We start from the raw sequence: 22,079 nt of genomic DNA on the forward strand, positions 1-22,079 counted from the left end.
ATGTAAGATGGGATAGTGCAAATCCAGACCTGGGGTGGGTGGCTGTAACTCCACTGAGCTCAGCCCAGTTCTATCTGATCACACCTGGTCTGAATTGGAACCAATATGTATTAATAAAACTGAGATTATGAAGGGAAGCATCTGCTCAGCTGGCACTGTCTGCTAGCAACGGGTGTATGCACTCGCCTGTGTATCGATCAGCTGGTGCCATCTACTAACAGTTGTTGCTCTGGGTGTGTATGCTTGTGCACGTGTATGGTTTCCCCACCAGCACCATGGTGGGTCCTCACCAGGGATGGAACACCGGACCCTCAGCATGAGCCCCTACCAACTGAGCTAAAAGAATAACTATCACATGGTAGATGTAGTAGGTTCTTATCCTCTTATGTGGAACAACCACTAGAGAGCGACAAAGACATGCACGCCTAGCGTGGCTTACGCATGCCCCACCCACTGCATGGGAGGTGTCAGGTGGTGTGCGTCGAGGCGCACGGCTGCCCCTTGGTGGCTGAAGGAGCATGGGCTCGCAGTTGGCTGACGAGTGTGGCATCTGCGGCCATGGATTATTATGAGGCCTGCACTGGAAATGCGTGCTGGCCACTGGATCCCAGCCTGGTGGCCCGAAGCGGGCTCAGGCTCGGTCTGTGACCTCCAGCCATGGCACTTGAGACCACAGAGCTTCCTCAGACTCGCAGGCGGAGCTCCAGGGAGGCGGAGGGGAAATCTCACTCTAGTGCCGTCTCTCCCCACTGCAGCCCGGAGGGGGCGGAGGCAGGCAGCCATGACAGTCTCCTACACGCTGAAGGTGGCCAATGCCCAGTTCGGAGGCTTCTCCAAGCTGCTCTTCAGGTGGAAGGGGAGCATCTACAAACTGCTGTACAAGGAGTTCATTGTCTTTGTCATGCTGTACACAATGCTGAGCATCACTTACCGGTGAGTTTGTGGAACGGCTTCCCCACATGGGATGTTGACACTCCAGGGACAGAACCCAGGAGCTATGGCAGCCCTCTGCCTCCTGGGATAAAGGACTGATTTCATGAGCCAGTAGCAGTAGTAGGCTGTTCCCTTCTCATGCAGCAGCCAGTCTGTTTCACTCGCATGTGGACTTGCTGGAAACACCTGTGTCCTTTAGCCACTTGCTGTTGCTGCTTCTCTTTTATTAACCCTGTTTCTGCCGATGGACAGTGCCTGCCGTTAGAGTATCCGTCCATTTGACTGGAAAACATCAGGAAATGCTAGTCTCAGGGAAAACCTGCCACTGGAGAGATCCCGCAGGCCCCCAACAGTGAAAGATCCCTGGCTTGGCACATGACAGCTGGAGTGGAAACTCCTGAAGAAATATACCACAGCGAGCCATCCATCGCAGGCTGGGGGGTGGGGTCACTTGGGGAGGGAGAGAGCAGGGAGGAGCTGGTGCTCCTGTGACGGGCCAGTGAGAGGAAGGGGAGTCTGAAGATGAGCACAGAGCGGAGTTGGAGGTTCCAGGCAATAACGCACACCGGGTTAAGCACCTGATCCCAGCTCTTTGTGTCCCTGCAGGCGGCTGCTGACTGAAGAGCAGAAGCGTGTCTATGTGAAAGTGGCTCAGTACTGCAACCGCTCCACGGACCTCATCCCCATGTCCTTTGTCCTGGGTAAGTGCCCCCTCCTTTTTTTCCATTCTTAGTGGCCAGTTAAGGCTGGAGTGAATGGATCAGATGGGCCAGGGCATGAATCTTGGAAGGGATCCCTGATTCTTTGGCTCCAGGCCCCAGAAACACACGGGCAGTTAGCCCAGTTCCAATTAAGGTGACAACAGTTATTTTCACCCCAGGATCTCAAAGCACCTGCCACAGGAGGGTTAGCACTATCATCCCCATTATATTACAGATGAGCAAACCGAGCCCCCAGCAGGTGAAAATGACTTGCCCGAAGTCACACAGCATATCAGAGGCAGACCCAGGGATAGAACTCAGGCATCCTGCCTCCCACTTGACCACACTTCCTCCCAATATTGTCCATTCGGCCTCTCTATTCCCCCGCAGAATTCTCCTTCCCTCTGCTAAGCTGTTATGTAGCACTGCTGTTCTGCCCCAGAGGTAGCTGCATTTCAGCAGCCCCTGTGGATAAGTGCAGCACATTTAGGATCCTCTGGGGAAGAGAAGTCCTGCAAAAACGTGAGCAACTGTTGTATGTGTGAGCAGAGGGCACGGATAGAAGGGAGGGTTGGGAGGGGGCACCAAGCGTGAGTGGAGAGACATGGACAACGGAGCGAGGGATTAATGATTAGACATTTACCGCATAAAACAAGCCCTTACCCAGCCAAAGCTTCCCATGCTGGGAAAGGTTTGCGGGAATGCAGTGGTGCCCATGAACACCTCTCCCCACCCTGCTGTGCCTTGGGAACGGGATTATCTCTGACAGATGACTGGTGCATTATTTAGTGGCACCCTGCCCCTCCCATGTGCCAGAGAAATGAGGAACTTCTTTGCTCCTTTCTGAGAGGTGGCTCCTGCAGTAGCTAACCTGCTGAGCTCGGGTGGCTGCCTGCCCGCGGGCTGCCCCCCGGTGCCCAGGCCTGATATTCACAAGAGCTAGAAATTCACCCCGTTCAGAGAGCTGGCTGGCACAAGGCGTGGGCTCCACCGAACAGGGTGAATTTCACCCTGTCTGAGCATCCCTGAAAGGCCTCAGCTGATGGATCTACCAGCTGTTCCCTCGGGGATTCTGGTCTTTTCACTGCTCTTTACAAAATCTCCTCTAACGAATTCAGCCAGAGTCTGGCTAAATGCTGGAGCTGTTCATTCAAGCCCAGCTGTAGGTTATCAGATGTCAGTCCTGATCCTTCCGCTATTGCCAGGGGAAATGAGTCAAAGGAAAAGCACAATGTCCCTCCAAACAGCTCAGCTACTCTTTATCTCTCCTGCCACAGAGAAATCCGTCTCCCACAGAAACCAGACAAACATGGTGACGAGGTGTCTTCCCACTTCTGTCTCTTTTCTAGCCACAAACCTCTCGGAGACCATCTTCTGGTTACACACCTTGTGCAAGTTATTTACAGCGTTCTCCCCACCAACCGTACAAACTTGTGCAGCTCTGTACTTACAGCTGCATGCAATCCTTAGCGCCCACAGCCATGGAGGGGGAGACAGAAGGTTTCTGAGAGGCAGAGGGCTCTGGCTCTGAAAGTGGGTAGGTGGGTGGGTCAGTCATGTCGCTTCTCTCTGCTCTAGTCTACCCCCTGCTCTTCCTTCCTGTGCCTTTTCTACTTCCTGGGCTCATGGGTTAATTAGCCTTGTCATGATCTCCTGCCCATCCCCAGTTAGGCCCAGCGTTGCCCCTCAGATTTCCTCCAGAGCGATGCAGTTGGTGGTCCAGTGATCAGAATGCTGGTACAGTTGTCACAGGCGGAAACTGGCAGGTCTCCTACCGGCCGAGGGGAAAATCTGTCTCTTCTTTATGGTGTGTAGAAAGGGTGGAAAGCATTCGTTGCCCTGCCCCCAAAACACCAGCGTTGTTTCTGCGTTGGGGATATGAGCTATGGGAGGTCTGCTTTGCCCTGGCTTTGGTGTGGAACTTTTGGTTCTTACATGATGGATGGGAATAGTGATTCTTTAACCAAGAGAGTTTTCGCCCCGCTGTTGCTCAGGCTTGGCTTAGATTTGGATTCAAAGGGCTGATGTTAACAGGTGGGCTAACACCTTCCACCTAATGCATCGGGGAAGTCTTCTAGTGTGAAGGGCTCATACATGCTGAATGGATCACATTAAAGCCAGTGGAGGAGGGTAGGTTTTCACTCAACCATTTTAGTGGATGTTGAAGGCAATGGGCCAGATTTTCAAAGGGATTTAGAGAGGGACCAATTGGGATTTTCAGAAGCACCTGTCAGTCTCTCTAGGTGCCTAGATCCCTTTGGAAATGGGGCCCCATAAGCCTTGTCTGCACTTGTCTTTTAAAACACGTCCGTTAGCACACGTGAGCTCCCACACACTCACATCCCATCTAGACAAGGCAACACAGCCACGGCCCACACTGCAGCTCTGCCGGCCCCTCACACTCAGCCCAGCCCGCAAATCACCAGACACCGTCCCTAGTTAATGACCTCACTTGCTCCTGCCTCTCTCCTTGCTGGGTCTCCCCAGCTAGTAACCGTGCCCCTGTGGGCTATCTCCTTGGGCAGGTTTTTACGTCACACTGATCGTGAACCGGTGGTGGGCCCAGTACACCAGCATCCCGCTGCCTGACCAGCTGATGTGCGTCATCTCCAGCACCGTCCACGGGAAGGATGAAAAGGGGAGGATCCTGCGGCGCTCGCTCATCCGTTACGCCAACTTGTCCTCCGTGCTCATCCTGCGCTCTGTCAGCACCAGGGTGCTCAAGAGGTTTCCAACCATGGACCATTTGGTAGATGCAGGTGAGCTCGTCTCAGGGCTGGGGCAGAGCACTGATGTGTTGGTTAATTTCCAGGCTACGGCCAGCAGCTCTCTGCCTAAGGAGCAGCAAGGGCTGGAGTTAAGGTCCAGTATCCAGGGAAAGCCTAGCTTGGCAGGGTGTGTTTTCTTGCCCGGATGATTTCCTGTCCCCCTTCCATCCCGAGGGACCCATTTCTCTCCATGCCTTGGTCAGTGGGGCCTTGGAGACTCCTCCTCCCTCCACTGAATGTAGACTCTAGGGATGGGAGCCTTCCTCTGGAATCTGTGACCCTGGAGCGACTCCCTCCTGGGCAACCAGGAGGCCAGGTTAGCAGTGAAACCACATTGAGTTCATCACCAGTTACTGAGGCAGAGGGATGGAACTGGTTCCAGGGGCTCCCATGGCTGGCTGAGTCACAGAAAGGGGGCTGGACAGCTCGGGGGGGGGGGGGCGGGAGGCAGAGCTCAGATCCAGCCCAAGTCGGTAGTCACTGGGAGTTGCTATCAGCTGGTGGCTGCCTGGTGGTCTGTGTGAAATGAGCTTTGGTCTCAATCCGGTTCCTAAGACGGGGTGCCCATCACAAAATGCACCCCACCCAACCAACTCCCTTGCTGGCAGCATCAGCAGAGAGATCAAGGACTGAGCGGGTCATGGAGACTGATCTCCCTGCCCCTGGAGAGGGCACCCCCCATCTCAAGATGGGGCACATTGATGGGGCAGCGTGTGGGCAGCTTGCCCTGCTGCTGCCCACGCCGTATCTGTTCTGAGGATTGAGGGCTGCTGCAGCCAGGCCAGACAATCTGGTCCCTTTCACCAGTGCTGGATTCATGGACCCTGAATATCTGCCCTCCTGCTGTCTCCCACGCTACAGGCTTCATGACACAGGAAGAGCGCAAGAAGTTTGAGAGCCTTCACTCGGACTTTAACAAGTACTGGATCCCCTGCGTGTGGTTCACCAACCTGGCTGCCCAGGCGAGGCGAGATGGGCGGGTCAGGGACGACGTGGCCCTCCGCTTACTCATAGATGTAAGTTTGCAGGGACTGGAAGGTCAAGGGATGGAGCGGGGGGTGTGAAACAGGGGGCTTGTTGCTGGGATCTGGGGAGGAGGAGTGTCAGCTGCTGGTGGGGGGGAGCCTATCCAAGGCTGCTGTCACCCAGGTGATAACCCCCACTTTCCCCTCTCTGCATAGGAACTGAATCTGTACCGTGCCAAATGCAGCATGCTGTTCCATTACGACTGGATCAGCATCCCACTGGTTTACACACAGGTCAGTGAGTGCCCGGCCTTCAGCTCACCCTCCATTTCCAACCCTCCAATGGGATCAGGAGATGGGAACCACATGGCCCACGGAAACTGAACCCTCCGTCCCAATCACAGCAAGGGAATCAGCTCCTTTCCCTAACACCCTTCACATGTAAGCCACTTCAGGCTACTTCTACAGGGTAGAGATTACCTTCTACATATAGCATCTTCAGAGAGTTTATGGGGCCCTGACCCACGGTGCGGTAGATCCTTGTCTTCCTAGACACAACTTGAATTTCTCTATCGCTTTTCATCCCAAAGCACTTGGCGCTTCACCCACCACTATACTGCATCCACCTCTGGGGTGGGGCGCAGCAGCTGTTTAACAGCACACGGCAACATTGGACAAGGAGGGGTTCAAACAGGGAGGGAAAAAGGATCCAGTTTCCTAATGAAACTGTAGGAAGAGTGTAAAGTGGCAGCATGGAATCACCCAAGTTGGAATTTGGCCAGGATACCAATTTACACAGCACGCTACTCTTGTGAAATGTGCCCCAGACTCTTTAACGCTCACCAGTGCCGGGATCTCAGTGTTACTCTCATCTATCTCCATCTGTCAAACTGTATCTAGTCTCATTTTTCAAAGCAGTAGTTCCCCCTTTGGGATTCTCCATTTGCATTGGGACTAGCCAGTGGCTCTTCCCCACCCCGCTCTGGCTAACGGAGAGCCTCTGTTGCAGGTAGTCACAATCGCTGTCTATTCCTTCTTCGCCTTCTGTGTGATCGGGCGGCAGTTTCTGGAGCCCCTGGACCCAGAGCAGGATCAGGACCGGGATCTGGATCTGTACGTCCCTCTGACCACCCTCCTGCAGTTCTTCTTCTATGCTGGCTGGCTGAAGGTGAGCATGGTCCTGGCGCAGGACCCTGCCGGGCACCAGCTTGGTGGGAGATTTGACCTTGCCCCCCGTTGTCAGACTCCCCTGCAGCCCCTGTCCCCTCTGTGAACGTGACGTAGGGTCCTGGGGGATGTCAGGGGAATTGATGAGGAGCCTTTCACCTCTAGGTCACTGTGACACTCCCCAGGGGCACCCACTGTCTGCCCTTAGCATGAACCAGCTTTGTCTGTCTCTGCTGTGGTTCAGCTCCCTGAAACCAACAGCCTCTGGCCCCGCAAGCCCGTACTTCTGGGTCTCTGCAGACTCGCCCTTTCTGTGCAGGCCAGTGCTAGGTGTACACAGAGCCACCCCCAAGTCCTCATGGCACTCCATGCAGCGCCTGCCCCTGGACGCTCCTAGGCACCAGGTTCGCTGTCCCGGAAAGAGAACAGTGCGCACGTCACCTGGGTGAATCCAGCCGAGGCGTCGCACTTCACTTGGCACCACAGCGCTACGAGTTATTTCTAATACAAATACGTTTATTGACAAAGAGCCGAGGCCCAAAGAGCCAAATGAGTCGTGCGCAAGAATATTAGCAGCAGAATGGTCACACGGACAACAGCAGGATAACAGGCTTAGCAGAGTCAAAACTTAATTTTAATGGCTCAAACCCTTGTCTAAAGTAGTTTCTCATCTACAGCAGTATTTCCCAGAGGGACTAGGTCAGATTTTCAGTAAATAGACATAATGATTAAAATTGCATCAATATATACGCCTTTCACAGCGAAATGAATGACCAGCATGCTCCTGGCTTTCGCTGGAGACCTTACAAGGCCCCATCGTTTAGGGATAAATCCTACAAAAGCAATTTGTTAAGCGCAGCGAGTTTTTCAGGCCTGTTAGGAGGTGCTGACACAGAGCTGTGAACCCTTTGCCAACTGGCGCCCATGGGCTTGTGTCTCACAGTCACTGGTGTGGATGTATCCCAGGTGAGTGAGTCTTTCCCATCGGATGGACTCAGTGAGAGATGAGTTGGGATCTTGGTCCAATACCTAGTGGGACAAGTGTCCCACACAAAAATTAATTCTCTCTGACTGGCCCCCTCTTGTGGACCCTTTTAGCAATGACAAAATGGGCCACTGGGACTGACCTCCACTCTCTGCCCTAGAAGGGGTCTCTCCAGCTCAGGGCAGATGTGCCTCAGCATCAGGGAAGATTACAGCACCGCTTCCCATCTGTACCTCTTCTGCGGGCAAGCAGAGGCCTCCAGGGCTGCAAAGCCCTGCTTAAGAGGCTCCTTTTCGGTAAAGCCTTTAAGTGAAAATCCACCGCCGAAATGAGAGAAGAGAAAAGATTAGAAAGCAAGTGCACATGGCTCCGAGACTGGCCCTTCAGCTGGGCTTGCACTGTGTGCGTTCAAATGCACAGTCCACATCGTCACCCACATTTGTACTATGATCTCCTTGGGAAAGGGACCGGGTACGTACACACTACACAGTCCCTAATGCACCCGTGATACTCAGCTAAGAAGTGGCCATCATAGCAACAGCTGTCAGTGCAGCGTGTTTCACAAACATCAGAGAACCCTGAGCCTGGTGTCTGAGTGCGTGTATCTCATGGGGTGTTCTGCCTCATTCTCCAGGTAGCAGAACAGATCATTAACCCATTTGGAGAGGACGACGACGACTTTGAAACTAACAAGCTGATCGACAGGAACTTGCAGGTGCGTCCCATCCCTCCGAAGAGCACATGGTGTAGAGACAGGTGTGCCGGTAGCATATCTTCAATGCCTCGGGGGCTGTTCCATCAGATTGGAATAATCAGGGCTGCACAGAGATGCTACAGGCCAGGATTAGGGGCAGGACAGGGAGCCTTTTGCCGCCAAGTCACAGATTAAAATCCAGCCCTTGTATAGGCATTCCTAGAGCCAGTGAACTGGGGCTTTCAGCAGGCAGATGTCCACATCACAAAACTGACCATCACAAGTGATCCTCATTGGCATTGCAGTGGAGAAGACCCAGAATGAATGGGCTGTATCTGAACTTCAACTTCGGGGTCTCTCCAGAACAGGGGTGAAGCTCAGCCCCAGGGGATGGTGCCCGTGTGACAGGGAGAAGCTAGCACTGCTAACGGTGGGTGGCAGACATCAGCCTCTGGGATTAATTAGGCTGGCACCATGCACCAGGCATAAAAAATCCACAGGAGAAATGGAAACAAATAAAGGAGAAAAGCTAGGGAAGTGTGAAGCTGGAGGATTGTTCCATCACAGAATGCTTCTCCCCGGTGCCCAGTTCTGCACCTACTGCATTTGGCTGGAGAGGGTACAGGATGAATCATAGACTCATAGAATATCAGGGTTGGAAGGGACCTCAGGAGGTCATCTAGTCCAACCCCCTGCTCAAAGCAGGACCAATCCCCAACTAAATCATCCCAGCCAGGCCTTTGTCAAGCCTGACCTTAAAAACTTCTAAGGAAGGAGATTCCACCACCTCCCTAGGTAACGCATTCCAGTGTTTCACCACCCTCATAGTGAAAAAGGTTTTCCTAATATCCAACCTAAATCTCCCCCACTGCAACCTGAGACCATTACTCCTTGTTCTGTCATCTGCTACCACTGAGAACAGTCTAGATCCATCCTCTTTGGAACCCACTTTCAGGTAGTTGAAAGCAGCTATCAAATCCCCCCTCATTCTTCTCTTCTGAAGACTAAACATCCCCAGTTCCCTCAGCCTCTCCTCATAAGTCATGTGCTCCAGCCCCCTTATCATTTTTGTTGACTCTTGGACTCTTTCCAATTTTTCCACATCCTTCTTGTAGTGTGGGGCCCAAAACTGGACACATTACTCCAGATGAGGCCTCACCAATGTCAAATAGAGGGGAATGATTACGTCCCTCGATCTGCTGGCAATGCCCCTACTTATACATCCCAAAATGCCATTGGCCTTCTTGGCAACAAGGGCACACTGTTGACTCATATCCAACTTCTCGTCCACTGTAACCCCTAGGTCCTTTTCTGCAGAACTGCTGCCGAGCCATTGGGTCCCTAGTCTGTAGCGGTGCATTGGATTCTTCCATCCTAAGTGCAGGACTCTGCACTTGTCCTTCTTGAACCTCATCAGATTTCTTTTGGCCCAATCCTCCGATTTGTCTAGGTCCCTCTGTATCCTATCCCTACCCTCCAGCGTATCTACCACTCCTCCCAGTTTAGTGTCATCTGCAAACTTGCTGAGGGCGCAATCCACACCATCCTCCAGATCATTTATGAAGATATTGAACAAAACCAGTCCTGGGGCACTCCACTTGATACTGGCTGCCAACTAGACATGGATCCATTGATCACTACCCGTTGAGCCTGACAATCTAGCCAGCTTTCTATCCACCTTATAGTCCATTCATCCAGCCCATACTTCTTTAACTTGCTGGCAAGAATACTGTGGGAGACCGTGTCAAAAGCTTTGCTAAAGTCAAGGAACAACACGTCCACTGCTTTCCCTTCATCCACAGAGCCAGTTATCTCATCATAGAAGGCAATTAGATTAGTCAGGCATGACTTGCCCTTGGTGAATCCATGCTGACTGTTCCTGACCACTTTCCTCTCCTCTAAGTGCTTCAGAATTGATTTCTTGAGGACCTGCTCCATGATTTTTCCAGGGACTGAGGTGAGGCTGACTGGCCTGTAGTTCCCAGGATCCTCCTTCTTCCCTTTTTTAAAGATGGGCACTACATTAGCCTCTCTCCAGTCATCTGGGACCTCCCCCAATCACCACGAGTTTTCAAAGATAATGGCCAATGGCTCTGCAATCACATCCGCCAACTCCTTTAGCACTCTCGGATGCAACGCATCCGGCCCCATGGACTTGTGCTCGTCCAGCTTTTCTAAATAGTCCCGAACCACTTCTTTCTCCACAGAGGGCTGGTCACCTTCTCCCCATGCTGTGCTGCCCAGTGCAGTAGTCTGGGAGCTGACCTTGTTCGTGAAGACAGAGGCAAAAAAAGCATTGAGTACATTAGCTTTTTCCACATCCTCTGTCACTAGGTTGCCTCCCTCATTCAGTAAGGGGCCCACACTTTCCTTGACCTTCTTGTTGCTAACATACCTGAAGAAACCCTTCTTGTTACTCTTAACATCTCTTGCTAGCTGCAACTCCAGGTGTGATTTGGCCTTCCTGATTTCACTCCTGCAAGCCCGAGCAATATTTTTATACTCATCCCTGGTCATTTGTCCAATCCTCCACTTCTTGTAAGCTTCTTTTTTGTATTTAAGAGCAGCAAGGATTTCACTGTTAAGCCAAGCTGGTCGCCTGCCATATTTACTATTCTTTCTACACATTGGGATGGTTTGTCCCTGTAACCTCAATAAGGATTCTTTAAAATACAGCCAGCTCTCCTGGACTCCTTTCCCCCTCATGTTATTCTCCCAGGGGATCCTGCCCATCAGTTCCCTGGGGGAGTCAAAGTCTGCTTTTCTGAAGTCCAGGGTCCGTATTCTGCTGCTCTCCTTTCTTCCCTGTGTCAGGATCCTGAACTCGACCATCTCATGGTCACTGCCTCCCAGGTTCCCATCCACTTTTGCTTCCCCTACTAATTCTTCCCGGTTTGTGAGCAGCAGGTCAAGAAGAGCTCTGCCCCTAGTTGGTTCCTCCAGCACTTGCACCAGGAAATTGTCCCCTACATTTTCCAAAAACTTCCTGGATTGTCTGTGCACCGCTGTATTGCTCTCCCAGCAGATATCAGGGTGATTGAAGTCTCCCATGAGAACCAGGGCCTGCGATCTAGTAACTTCTGCGAGTTGCCAGAAGAAAGCCTCGTCCACCTCATCCCCCTGGTCCGGTGGTCTATAGCAGACTCCCACCACGACATCACCCTTGTTTCTCACACTTCTAAACTTAATCCAGAGACTCTCAGGTTTTTCTGCAGTTTCATACTTGAGCTCTGAGCAGTCATACTGCTCCCTTACATACATTGCAACTCCCCCACCTTTCCTGCCCTTTCTGTCCTTCCTGAACAGTTTATATCCATCCATGACTGTACTCCAGTCATGTGAGTTATCCCACCAAGTCTCTGTTATTCCAATCACATCATAATTCCTTGACTGTGCCAGGACTTCCAATTCTCCCTGCTTGTTTCCCAGGCTTCGTGCATTTGTATATAGGCACTTGAGGTAACCTGCTGATCGCCCCTCTTTCTCAGTATGAGGCAGGAGCCCTTCCCTCTCACACGCTCCTGCTCATGCCTCCTCCCGGTATCCCACTTCCCCACTTACCTCAGGGCTTTGGTCTCCTTCCCCCGGTGAACCTAGTTTAAAGCCCTCCTCACTAGGTTTGCCAGCCTGCTTGCGAAGATGCTCTTCCCTCTCTTCGTTAGGTGGAGCCCGTCTCTGCCTAGCACTCCTTCTTGGAACACCATCCCACGCTCAAAGAATCCAAAGCCTTCTCTCCGACACCACCTGCGTAGCCATTCGTTGACTTCCACGATTCGACGGTCTCTACCCAGGCCTTTTCCTTCCACAGGGAGGATGGACAAGAACATCACTTGCACCTCAAACTCCTTTATCCTTCTTCCCAGAGACACGTAGTCTGCAGTTATCCGCTCAAGGTCATTCTTGGCAGTATCATTGGTGCCCACGTGAAGAAGCAGAAAGGGGTAGCGATCTGAGGGCTTGATGAATCTCGGCAGTCTCTCCGTCACATCGCGAATCTTAGCTCCTGGCAAGCAGCAGACTTCTCAGTTTTCCTGGTCGGGGCGGCAGATAGATGACTCAGTCCCCCTGAGGAGAGAGTCCCCGACCACCACCACCCGCCTCCTTCTCTTGGGAGCGGTGGTCGTGGAACCCCCAACCCTAGGACAGTGCATCCCACGCCTTCCAATCGGCGGAGTCTCCTTCTGCTCCCTTCCCTCAGACGTATCATCTGGTCCACTCTCCACATTAGTACCTGTGGAGAGAACATGAAAACGGTTACTCACCTGTATCTGCGTTGCTGGTACATGGACACTCCCCTTTCTTCTTCTGGAGGTCACATGATGCCAAATTTCTTCACCATCCTCCTGTCCCCGATGTGCAGCCTGCTCAATCTTCAGAATCTTGTGCCCGTAGAAGCCTATCCTGACATCCGTCTAGGAAATTTTCAGTTTCTCTTATGCAACGCAGGGTCGATTCCTGTTGCTCCAGACCTTGAACCTTCTCTTCCAGTATGGAGACCAGCTTGCACTTTGTACAGACAAAGTCGCATCTGTCCTGTGGAAGAAAGACAAACATAGCACACCCAGTGCAGGTCACAACAGCTGAACACCCCCCATCCATATTACCTTCCTTCTACGAGCTTCCTCAGGAGTTGTAGTAATTACTCTGAGAATCCGGCAAGGGCTCTCCCCAGGCGAACTCCCAGGCAAACTCCTTTTGGTCGCTGCTCAGCTGGTTCGCAACTGACTGGCTTTTTATGCAGTCAGGCCCACTTAAGGCTCACCTGGAACAAAGCACACCCAGTTCCCACCCTTTTCAAACAACCAATCAAGCACACAGCACACAGTCACACTGTCCTCACAACAAACACTCAGATACTCACCAACACAGCCTCCTTAATGCAGCCCTTAGCGTACCTCCTCTCATGCAGCCTCCAGGTCTGACTCTCCCTCAGGCAACGTCCTCGCTGGAGTGAGGGGGAGTTTTGCCTTCGATGCATAAAACGTGTGTCAGGGTCACCCTCGTGGCCCGCCTTCACTCATAACACCCCCACGTGGGCACTGCTAACAGACTTAGACAATAGTCCCAAAGAACATGTAAAATGGAAGGTCTCTGCCCCTCCTGAACTCCCCTTCTGCCTGCTCTCTGAGTGCTGACCTCCCTCCACCCTCCCCACCCCCCCCGGCTTCCTCCTGGGATGCCCAACTTCTTCCTGAGCTGCTGATCCTCAGGGCTCCCTCCCTGGAGTCTTTCCCCCAGGCCAGATCCTTCTTCCCTATCCCTCTCCGGGCCACCTGCCTAGGGTTTGGCCCACTCCCAGACCTGCCACAGCTACCCTCTTCCCTCAGGGCCAGTCACAGAGGACCATCCCCCTCCTATAGCTCTTCTTCCCTGCAGAGCTCCCCCAGCCCTTTCTGGAAATCAGCCCATGCGTCCTCAGCTGGCTCTGATAACTGAATTGAAACACCTGATGCCAGAGCATCAGATCAGCGGATCCCCCACAGGCAGGACTGAGCCCCACTCCCCTTAAAGACCCAACCTGCCTGTGGCATGCTCTGTTCCTCCTTTTGAAGCTGAGCCTGCCCTTTGCCGCCCTTAGGTGTCACTGCTCTCCGTGGATGACATGTACCAGAACCTGCCTCCAACAGGGAAGGACAAATACTGGAATGAATCCACAGCTCAGCCCCCTTATACCATCGCCACGGCCGCAGAGACCTTGAAGCCCTCCTTCCTGGGCTCCACCTTCGATATGCGGTAAGGTCAGCCGGCTCATTTGGAATGAGAACAGCAGCTTTCCTGAAGCAGCAGCTACGGCCAAGAGCCTCTGGGATTGCTCCAAAGGGCGGTTTGGACCTGAAACGCCACTCTAAAAAGGGCTGCACGGGCTCCCCTTTCTTGCCTCTCAGTCACGCCAGATCAGATTTACTCAGTTTACAAGTAGGAAGGTGATTTTTCTAATAACTGCCTGTGTCACAAACTGGTCCTGGAATCTAAGAGGCAAGCTGTGGGGTGGGGAGTTCTAGCTTGTGCCTCATCCATTTATAAAGATCTGCAGGTCAAATTCTGCCCTTTGTTACACCTAAGTGAACCCCGTTGTCTTCAGGGGTAATTGAGGGCAGAACATGAAGACAATTGGGTGCACTAGGGTAAGTGAGGGAAGACTCTGGCCTGAATAATCTGAATTACTTACTAAGGTACATGACCTGGGAAGAACCCAGTCTGCAGTGAGATTGCAGGGCTGGCAGTCAGGGAAAAACATCTCTTACTTTACCAAGCAAATTTGGTGCAGAATCATATGGCTCTGCACTTGGAGCGTGTCTCACTCTTGATGATGCACAAGCCAGAAGAGACTCCAGCTCCCTCGGCGTTGAGCTAACAGGAGTAAAAGCCATCTCTTAGGCAGCAGCTCTGGCTCCAGGTTGTACAGAAGCAGCTCTGTGAAGGAGATGGGGCTATTTTGAGTAACAATTTTTCTTACACTAACCCCATTAAATTGTGTTCGGGAACTTTGGCTTGGGAGGCGAGGGGCCCTCGCTCCAGTTGCCAAACCCAAGCTCAGATATTAAAGCCAGGAACGCTGATGCACTGGCCACGTTTTAGTCAGGGACGCGTCCTTTCAGCCCCCTTGCTGAGGCAAAGCTCCCATGAGCGTCCAGGGCAGCTTGGCTGAAGGTCTGTGCTGGGTGGGGCCTTGTTGTCCCAGGAGCCTGTCCCATGCACGTTGCGTGCTTTAGCCAGCAGCTTGTCCCCAGAGCGCACTCTGACGCCGATCTGAAGCCTTTCAGATCAACAGGAACCTTTCCCCTGCCTTCTAGCAGCTCTGACTCAGAGCCTGTGCCCTAATCCCACACTCCTTCCCCAGGATGAGCGACGATCCAGAGCAGAGCCAGCCGGTGGAGCCCTCACCCAGCCTGCCCCGCATGCACACGCCCTTGCTCAACCGCTTCCTGACCGCGGCCGCCTCCCCCGCTGTCAGCCTGAAGAATTTTGGGAGGAGCAACCGGGCCCACCACCACCTTTTGCGCCTGAGGGGCGAGGGCGGCTTCCCCTCTCCCAACCCCCGCCACAGCGAGGACCCCGAATCGGTGGGCCGCATCGATGAGGAAGAGACGGAAGATGAGGCCAGCGAGCCCCCCACACCCGGCACCCGCCTCAAGGTACCCAGCCAGCTGGAAGCCTCACGGGGGCCGCAGAGGGAGAACCCCCAGATCCAAGTGAGGCAGCCCTCCAACGAAAGCATCGACATCGACCAGTCAGCTGCCTAGAGGCAGCGAGCTCAGTGTGCCTTGTCACTCCACTCTCGGTGCGAGCTGTGCCCCTGGTGTCTGCCCTCTAGGCCTGGCAGCTCGTGTGACAGCGCCACCAGCTAAGGGCCTGATCCAAAACCCATTGAAATAAAGGGAAAGACTCCCCCTGGTTCAGTGGGCATTGGAGCAAGCCCATAGGGCCGGAAGCCAGACTGTAGTGATCAGCTCAAATGCTGCAAAGGGTTCAATGAAGATCGGGCTCTACAGAAAGCCCCGTCACCATTTCCCCATCACACCCCTCCGGTTGCCATGGCCCTGTTGGATTCAGTGGGTGACAAAGAACCAAACTGAGGGACACAGGAGAAATATTCATACAGAAAACTTAAAATGCTGTGAGACACCTCCTGTGAGGGTAAATAAACCTCTCCCCAGCCTCAGCCGTGTGATTCTTTATTGCTGATGTCAATCGTTTTCAACAACACAAATGCAGGGACATCGAACATGTGTGGAACATGGGGAGTGGTGGGGCTAAAATAAGACACGCAAGAGGGATTCTCGTCTGAATTATTCAGTCTTTCAGCTGGAGCCGTCGTTTGACTGAGACAGACCCGTATTGTGGCTCCCTCACACCTGCCTAGGCAGTTGTTAGGTCAGAGAGGTTACGGCCAGAAGGGACGACTATCTAGCATGAGCACCCACACCCACACACTAACCTAACGACCCAAATATTACAGCCCACAGATCGTCTTACATTGTATTTTTAAAAAAACTTTTTAAACTGGTTTAAGCGATTTGATGTTTTTGTAAGGGGATGACGCAGTGATCAGAACAAGTTCCATGAAAATAACACAGTGATCACAGATGAGAAACCAAGCCTTCAAAGTTTGGAAATGCAAAGTTCAGGATGAAAACTCCCCCCCCCCCCCCCCCAGCTTAAAATGAGCTATTTTTATAGCATCACAAATGCAATTAATACAGTATGGAATACCCATCCCCACAACCACATATCACTACACAGGTGATATGGCATAGTCTTCAAATGGGATTTTGTAAAGTCTCAATGAAATCTACAAAAACAAGCCAAGTTTGAAGAAAACTGGTTCATTCGTTTACAAGCTATGAACATTTAAAGGTAACAAGGTAAAATATTTCCATTTGGTTTGTCGTAGTTTAGAGCATTTCAGGGCCGCTGTCTCATTTCCCAGGCTTTGTGTAAATGTATAGGGCTACTTCAAGGCTTCATTATTAATAAACTAGCATCCCCTACAGTTTGCAACAGGGTACACACATTGTGTGACTTTTGGAAACTGCATAGGTAGTGTGCCCCCTACAGGCTGCTGCTGCAGTAGCAACACCAGCCTGGTCTCATTCCAAATTTCCAAGCCCCAGCCAGTTTGGGGACATGTTTAATAATTTTATTAAGATGATGTTAAAATAAAAAAAACGGTACAGAGTTTAAGCGTAAAAGTTTCTGGTTATCAGGGAATAACGTACAGATTATCAAGGGGTGCGAAGTTTGGTTTAGGATCAGGTGGCATAAGGAATACATAAATTGCAATATCCCCGATTGGGGGTAAAAGGCTAACGGGTCAAAGTACAGACATTGAGATATGAGGGTATGTTGTTCATATAATGGCTATAAAACCAGCCCACATGTTGGATCTGAGATGGACTGTCTCTCCTGTACACCCTCCCATCTCAGTAAATGAAGAGACCAGTTAATCAAGTGCCGACTTCACATTAATTCAGAGATTGCAAGGCCAGAAGGGACCATTGTGATCCTCTAGCACAGCAGTTCTTGAACTGTGGGTCAGGACCCCAAAGTAGGTTGCAACCCCATTGTAATGGGGTCAAAAGGTCTGGCAATAGACTTGCTGGGACCCAGGGCTGAAGCCCAAGGACTTCAGCCCTGGGTGACAGGGCTTGGGTTTTGGCTTTGGCTCAGGCTTCGGTCCCTGCTCATGGGGTATTGTCAGAAGGGGGTCACAATGCAGTGAAGTTTGAGAACCCCTGATCTAGTCTGACCTCCTGTATAACAGGACAGAGAACTGCCCCCAAAATAATTCCTCTACCAGACCTTTTAGAGAAACAGCCATTAGTGATGGGGAATCTACCCAAACTCTTGCTAAATTGTTCCAATGGTTTATTACTGTCACCGTCAAATATGTACACCTTATTTCCAGTCTGAATTTTTCTAGCTTCAGCTTCCAGCCATTGGACCATGATAGACCTTTCTCTGCTAGATTGAAAAGCCCATTAATATTTGTTCCCCATGGAGATACGCTATAATAAAGTCACTGCTTAACCTTCTCTGTTAGGCTAAATAGATTGAACTCTTTGGGTCTATCGCTAGAAGGCAGGTCTTCTAACCCTTTAAGCATGCCCATGTCTCTTCTCTGAACCCCCTCCAATCTATCAGCATCATTCTTGAATTGTGGGCCCCTGAACTGGACACAGGATTCCCCCAGCGACTGCACCAGTGCCAAATAGAGAAAATAACGAACCTCTGCTCCTATTCAAGATTCCCATTTACACATTTCAGGATTACATTAGCTCTTTTGGCCACAGCATCACACTGGGCGTTCATGATCAGCTGACTATCCACAACTGTCAAACAGAAAAGGAGTACTTGTGGCACCTTAGAAACTAACAAATTTATTTCAGCGTAACAGCCATGTTAGTCTGTATTCACAAAAAGAAAAGGAGTACTTGTGGCACCTTAGAGACTAACCAATTTATTTGAGCATAAGCTTTCGTAAGCTAATCAAATGGGCTGTATGTGAGTGGAGCCCTCTCCAGCATGTTTCAGACAGGGAAATAAGCAGAGGAATGAAGTGAATTGCTGTGGGAGTATTGTGGCCACATGAATTATGCATAATCCCAGTCAGCAAGAGACCTGGATTCTATTTCCTACTTCACTACTGAATTACTGTGATCTTAAACAAATATCTGCCTCAGTTTCCCCATCTGTGCAACAGGGAATATCCCATGAACGTTCTGACCCACTTGCACTCATATAGAAAAGAGATGAGGTACTGGCAATGACATTTTTCCAGGATGCCTTTTATTACCGTAAGACCACCTCTGGCGTTTCTCTGGTGGAGGGCAGGGGATTCATGCAATGTAGTGAAGAATGCATAGCAAACCTCCAGGCCAAAATTCAGGTCTGGTGTAGACAGGCACCTGTCCCACTAACTTCACAGGAGAGGCATCCAGTTACCTCACTGGTAAACTTGATCCTCCATTGCCTGCCAAGTCTTAGACAGCTGCAGCTAAGGGAAACATGGCAGGACATGCTGTAGTACCAGAGTTTAGACACACCAAAACCATCTGCACCTCTTATTCTCGCACATAGCAGACAGTTTTCAGAGTAACAGCCGTGTTAGTCTGTATTCGCAAAAAGAAAAGGAGTACTTATGGCACCTCAGCGACTAACCAATTTATCTGAGCATAAGCTTTCGTGAGCTAGAAAGCTTATGCTCAAATAAATTGGTTAGTCTCTGAGGTGCCACAAGTACTCCTTTTCTTATAGCAGACAGTGGTAGGCTGGGCACGGAGGACATCGGCTGGGGGTTACGGGAGGCACAGCCACTTCTTTTGCGCATGCTCTAAAGCCAGAACCCCTTTTCCTTCCACATGGCAGGATTTGGTTCTTGTGCACCGGAAAGGACGCTAGAGAAATAAGTTGTATAATCACCAATTTTATACCGCATTGAAAAGCAAGGTCTTAAGCACATACACAAACATTTTTGGTTTAAAAATATACGTGGTTTAAGCCTGGTGTATATATTTGCACCTATTCCCAAGAAAAATCTGAGTAGAGGGAATTAGTAGTTCTCTGCTTTTGAAACTATTCAACATTTGAAAGGGAAAATAATGTAACCTAGGGCTTGTCCACACAGGGAAGCCACTGAAAAACAAGCTGGGGTGTGAATTTAAAGGGCAAAAGCTTTTCCAGGCTATTTCCCCATGTAGACAAGCCCTAATTTCTTGAGTGTATTCGATTGGTTACTCAACTCTTCTCTGCCACTATTTCAGACTGGATTTGAGGACACTCTTCACAGCCTGCAGAGGGAACTGCCAGCAATCTGTGCATCCTCTCTGTTAGAACGGCTCGGCCATGCTTGTGACAGTCTGCTCCCTCCTGATTAACAGTATTTCTTTCATTTTGTGGATGGCCAAGCTACATTTGTAATCGTGACCTGCAGGGTTTAGCAAACATTAAGGACGTAAGTGCTGTATGCTATGGGGTGCTCCCAGTGCTAACAGAGGTTTGTACAAAGACCAAGAGTGTTGTTACAGTTTATGAGTAAAATATAGGAAAGTGATACCAGCAACGGTTTATACGGCCATTTTCACATGCAGTTATTCCATCTGTGTACATACATTACAGTAACTAGCTGCACAACCAACACAGGGGAGTTATATGAAGATCTGCTGTGTCTGGTATCGCACTGAGGTATAAAGGCAGAACACCTCCTTGAGATGAATAAAGCCAGAGCACATCTTAGAGCTATGTCAGATTATCTGCAAGCAGGAAAACAAGACAAGCAGGGCTACACTGATTTAGTAGCTTCTCTTTAGTCGCAGGGGCTAAAGGCATCAAAAAACAACCAAGAAACAGCAGCTTGTATTCTGTAAAATCTGGCACATGGGCTAAATAAAAGACATTTGACACCAGTTGTGTGCCTTTGCCACTGCTCCCTGGTGGATGGAATATATCACCACCAAGGTGGTGGTCACCTTGCTAGGAAACAAGAGCAAGAGCCAAGAAACTAGGAGAAAGGAACAGACTTGCATAGCACAAAACACTTGTTGGGGGACTTCTAGTTACCCATCAAAGAAGTCTGCACCTTTCTTAGATTCAAACACTGAGCTGCATTTCCAGCCTGATAACCTACAGGAGACTTAAGACACGCACACTCAAGCAGAAGACTTGTTTAGTTTGATGCAGAGGAGAATCTTGGGTCACATTATGTTTTTTTCTTCAGCTGAAATGACCTTATTAGGGAATGAAAACCAATATGCAGGGGTGCATTTTTTCACAATGGAGAAGTGACACGGGGGCCTGCCTAGGATCTGTACTGGGACCAGTGCTGTTCAACATACTGACAAGTGATCTGAAAAAGGGGGTGAACTCCGAGGTGGCAAAATTTGCAGACAATACAAATTTACTCAAGACAGTTACATCGAAAGCTGACTGCAAATTACAAAGCAGTCTCGCTAAACTTGGAGACCGGATAACAAAATGGCAGATGGAATTCAATGTGGTAAGTGCAAAGTAATGCACACTGGAAAACATCCCAAATATACATCAAAACAGTGTGGCCTAAATTAGCTGTTACCACTCAAGAAAGAGATCATATGTGAATATCCACAAGTCATATTGTATATTTCTCTGAAAACATCCACACAACGTGCAGCGGCAGTGGAAAAAGCTAACTATGTTAGGAACCACTAGGAAAGGGACAGATAAAACAGAAAATACAATAATGCCATTATATAAATCCATGGTACGCCCAAGCCTTGGATACTTTGTGCAGTTCTGATAACTGCATCTCAGAAGAGATATATTAGAATTGAAACAGGTACAGAGAAGGACAACACAAGTGGGGTAGGAACAGTTTCCATACAAGGAGAGATTAAAGGCCGGACCTGTTAAGTTTAGAAAAGAGGCAGCTAAAGAAGGATACGATAGAGGTCTATAAAATCACTTTCTCTACGCCATTCATGAATAGGGGTGTGTTATTTACCTCTTCACATAACACAAGAACCAAGGGTCACCCAATGAAATGTACAGGCAGCACACACAAAGCAGTACTTCACACAACACAGTCAACCTTGTGGAACTCATTGCCTGGGGATATTGTGAAGGCCAAAAGTCTAATCAGATTTAAAAAATAATTAAGTAAGTTCTCAGAGGATAGGTCCCTCAATGGCTACTAGCCATGAGGTCAGGGATGCCACCCTATGCTCTGGGTGTCCCTAAGCCTCCAACTGCCTGAAATGGGACTGGATGACGGGAGGGTCACTTGAAATGCCCTGTTCCGTTCATTCCCTCTGAAGCATCTGGCACCAGCCACTGTCAGAAGACAGAACACTGGGCTAGATGAACCATTGGCCTGACCCAGTACAGCCATTTGTACATTGGAAAATAATTTTGTTCACCCGTGTTCAGGGTCTGGCACCTCAGCTGTGCAATCAACAGCAACCTCCTCTCCACTGGATGGTAGGTGAAGAGAAAGGGAAGTTTGTGCCCAACCATCGAAAGAGACAGACCACTGAAATAGCCTGGCCCTTCTGCTAGAAGGGAGTTAATCTTGCACTGCAATGAGACTCAGGAGGTCAAGGAAAAGACCAACCAGCCACTTGGCAGTGCAGCACCTGTTCTAACCAATGGCTAACTTGAAACAGAAACCACTGAAATTGTAGAGTAACTTCTCAACCGAGCAGGAAACGGTAGATGTGGGTTAAACGTACTAGTTCAAAATAAGTACTGGGTGTGTGGCATTTGGAGGAGCAACACAGAGCACTCACAGCTGCAGAATATTGACTGAAATAGTTTAGTAAGATTTCAAAAGTTACATTCGTGAGTTAATAGCACACGGTACCTGCTACAATAGAAGCTACGGTATCCAGA

At 50.4% G+C, this 22,079-nt stretch overlaps 1 protein-coding gene and 1 non-coding gene across 2 annotated transcripts; one reads left to right on the plus strand and one right to left on the minus strand.

Moving 5' to 3' along the window:
• The first annotated feature begins 781 nt into the window (after positions 1-781).
• On the plus strand, positions 782-15,457 carry BEST4 (bestrophin 4). The gene is made up of 9 exons (XM_074961878.1): positions 782-933; positions 1,540-1,634; positions 4,160-4,393; positions 5,264-5,418; positions 5,584-5,661; positions 6,377-6,535; positions 8,154-8,234; positions 13,792-13,946; positions 15,055-15,457. Exons 1-9 carry the CDS (start codon positions 782-784, stop codon positions 15,455-15,457), a joined length of 1,512 nt encoding a protein of 503 aa, XP_074817979.1.
• Positions 15,458-21,688: 6,231 nt separating this feature from the next.
• On the minus strand, positions 21,689-21,820 carry LOC141993036 (small nucleolar RNA SNORA35). The gene has a single exon (XR_012640732.1). It is a non-coding gene; the product is annotated as a small nucleolar RNA SNORA35 (small nucleolar RNA).
• Positions 21,821-22,079: the final 259 nt, after the last annotated feature.

Source organism: Natator depressus, chromosome 8, assembly GCF_965152275.1.
Source record: "Natator depressus isolate rNatDep1 chromosome 8, rNatDep2.hap1, whole genome shotgun sequence".
In the NCBI taxonomy this organism is placed as follows: domain Eukaryota; kingdom Metazoa; phylum Chordata; order Testudines; family Cheloniidae; genus Natator; species Natator depressus.

Excerpts from the sequence above, each read along its gene's own strand:
- BEST4 (XM_074961878.1), top strand. The coding sequence starts at position 782 with ATGACAGTCTCCTACACGCTGAAGGTGGCCAATGCCCAGTTCGGAGGC. Across the intron at positions 1,635-4,159 it reads CCCCATGTCCTTTGTCCTGG|GTTTTTACGTCACACTGATC; the intron begins GTAAGTGCCCCC and ends CTCCTTGGGCAG. Across the intron at positions 5,419-5,583 it reads CCCTCCGCTTACTCATAGAT|GAACTGAATCTGTACCGTGC; the intron begins GTAAGTTTGCAG and ends CTCTCTGCATAG.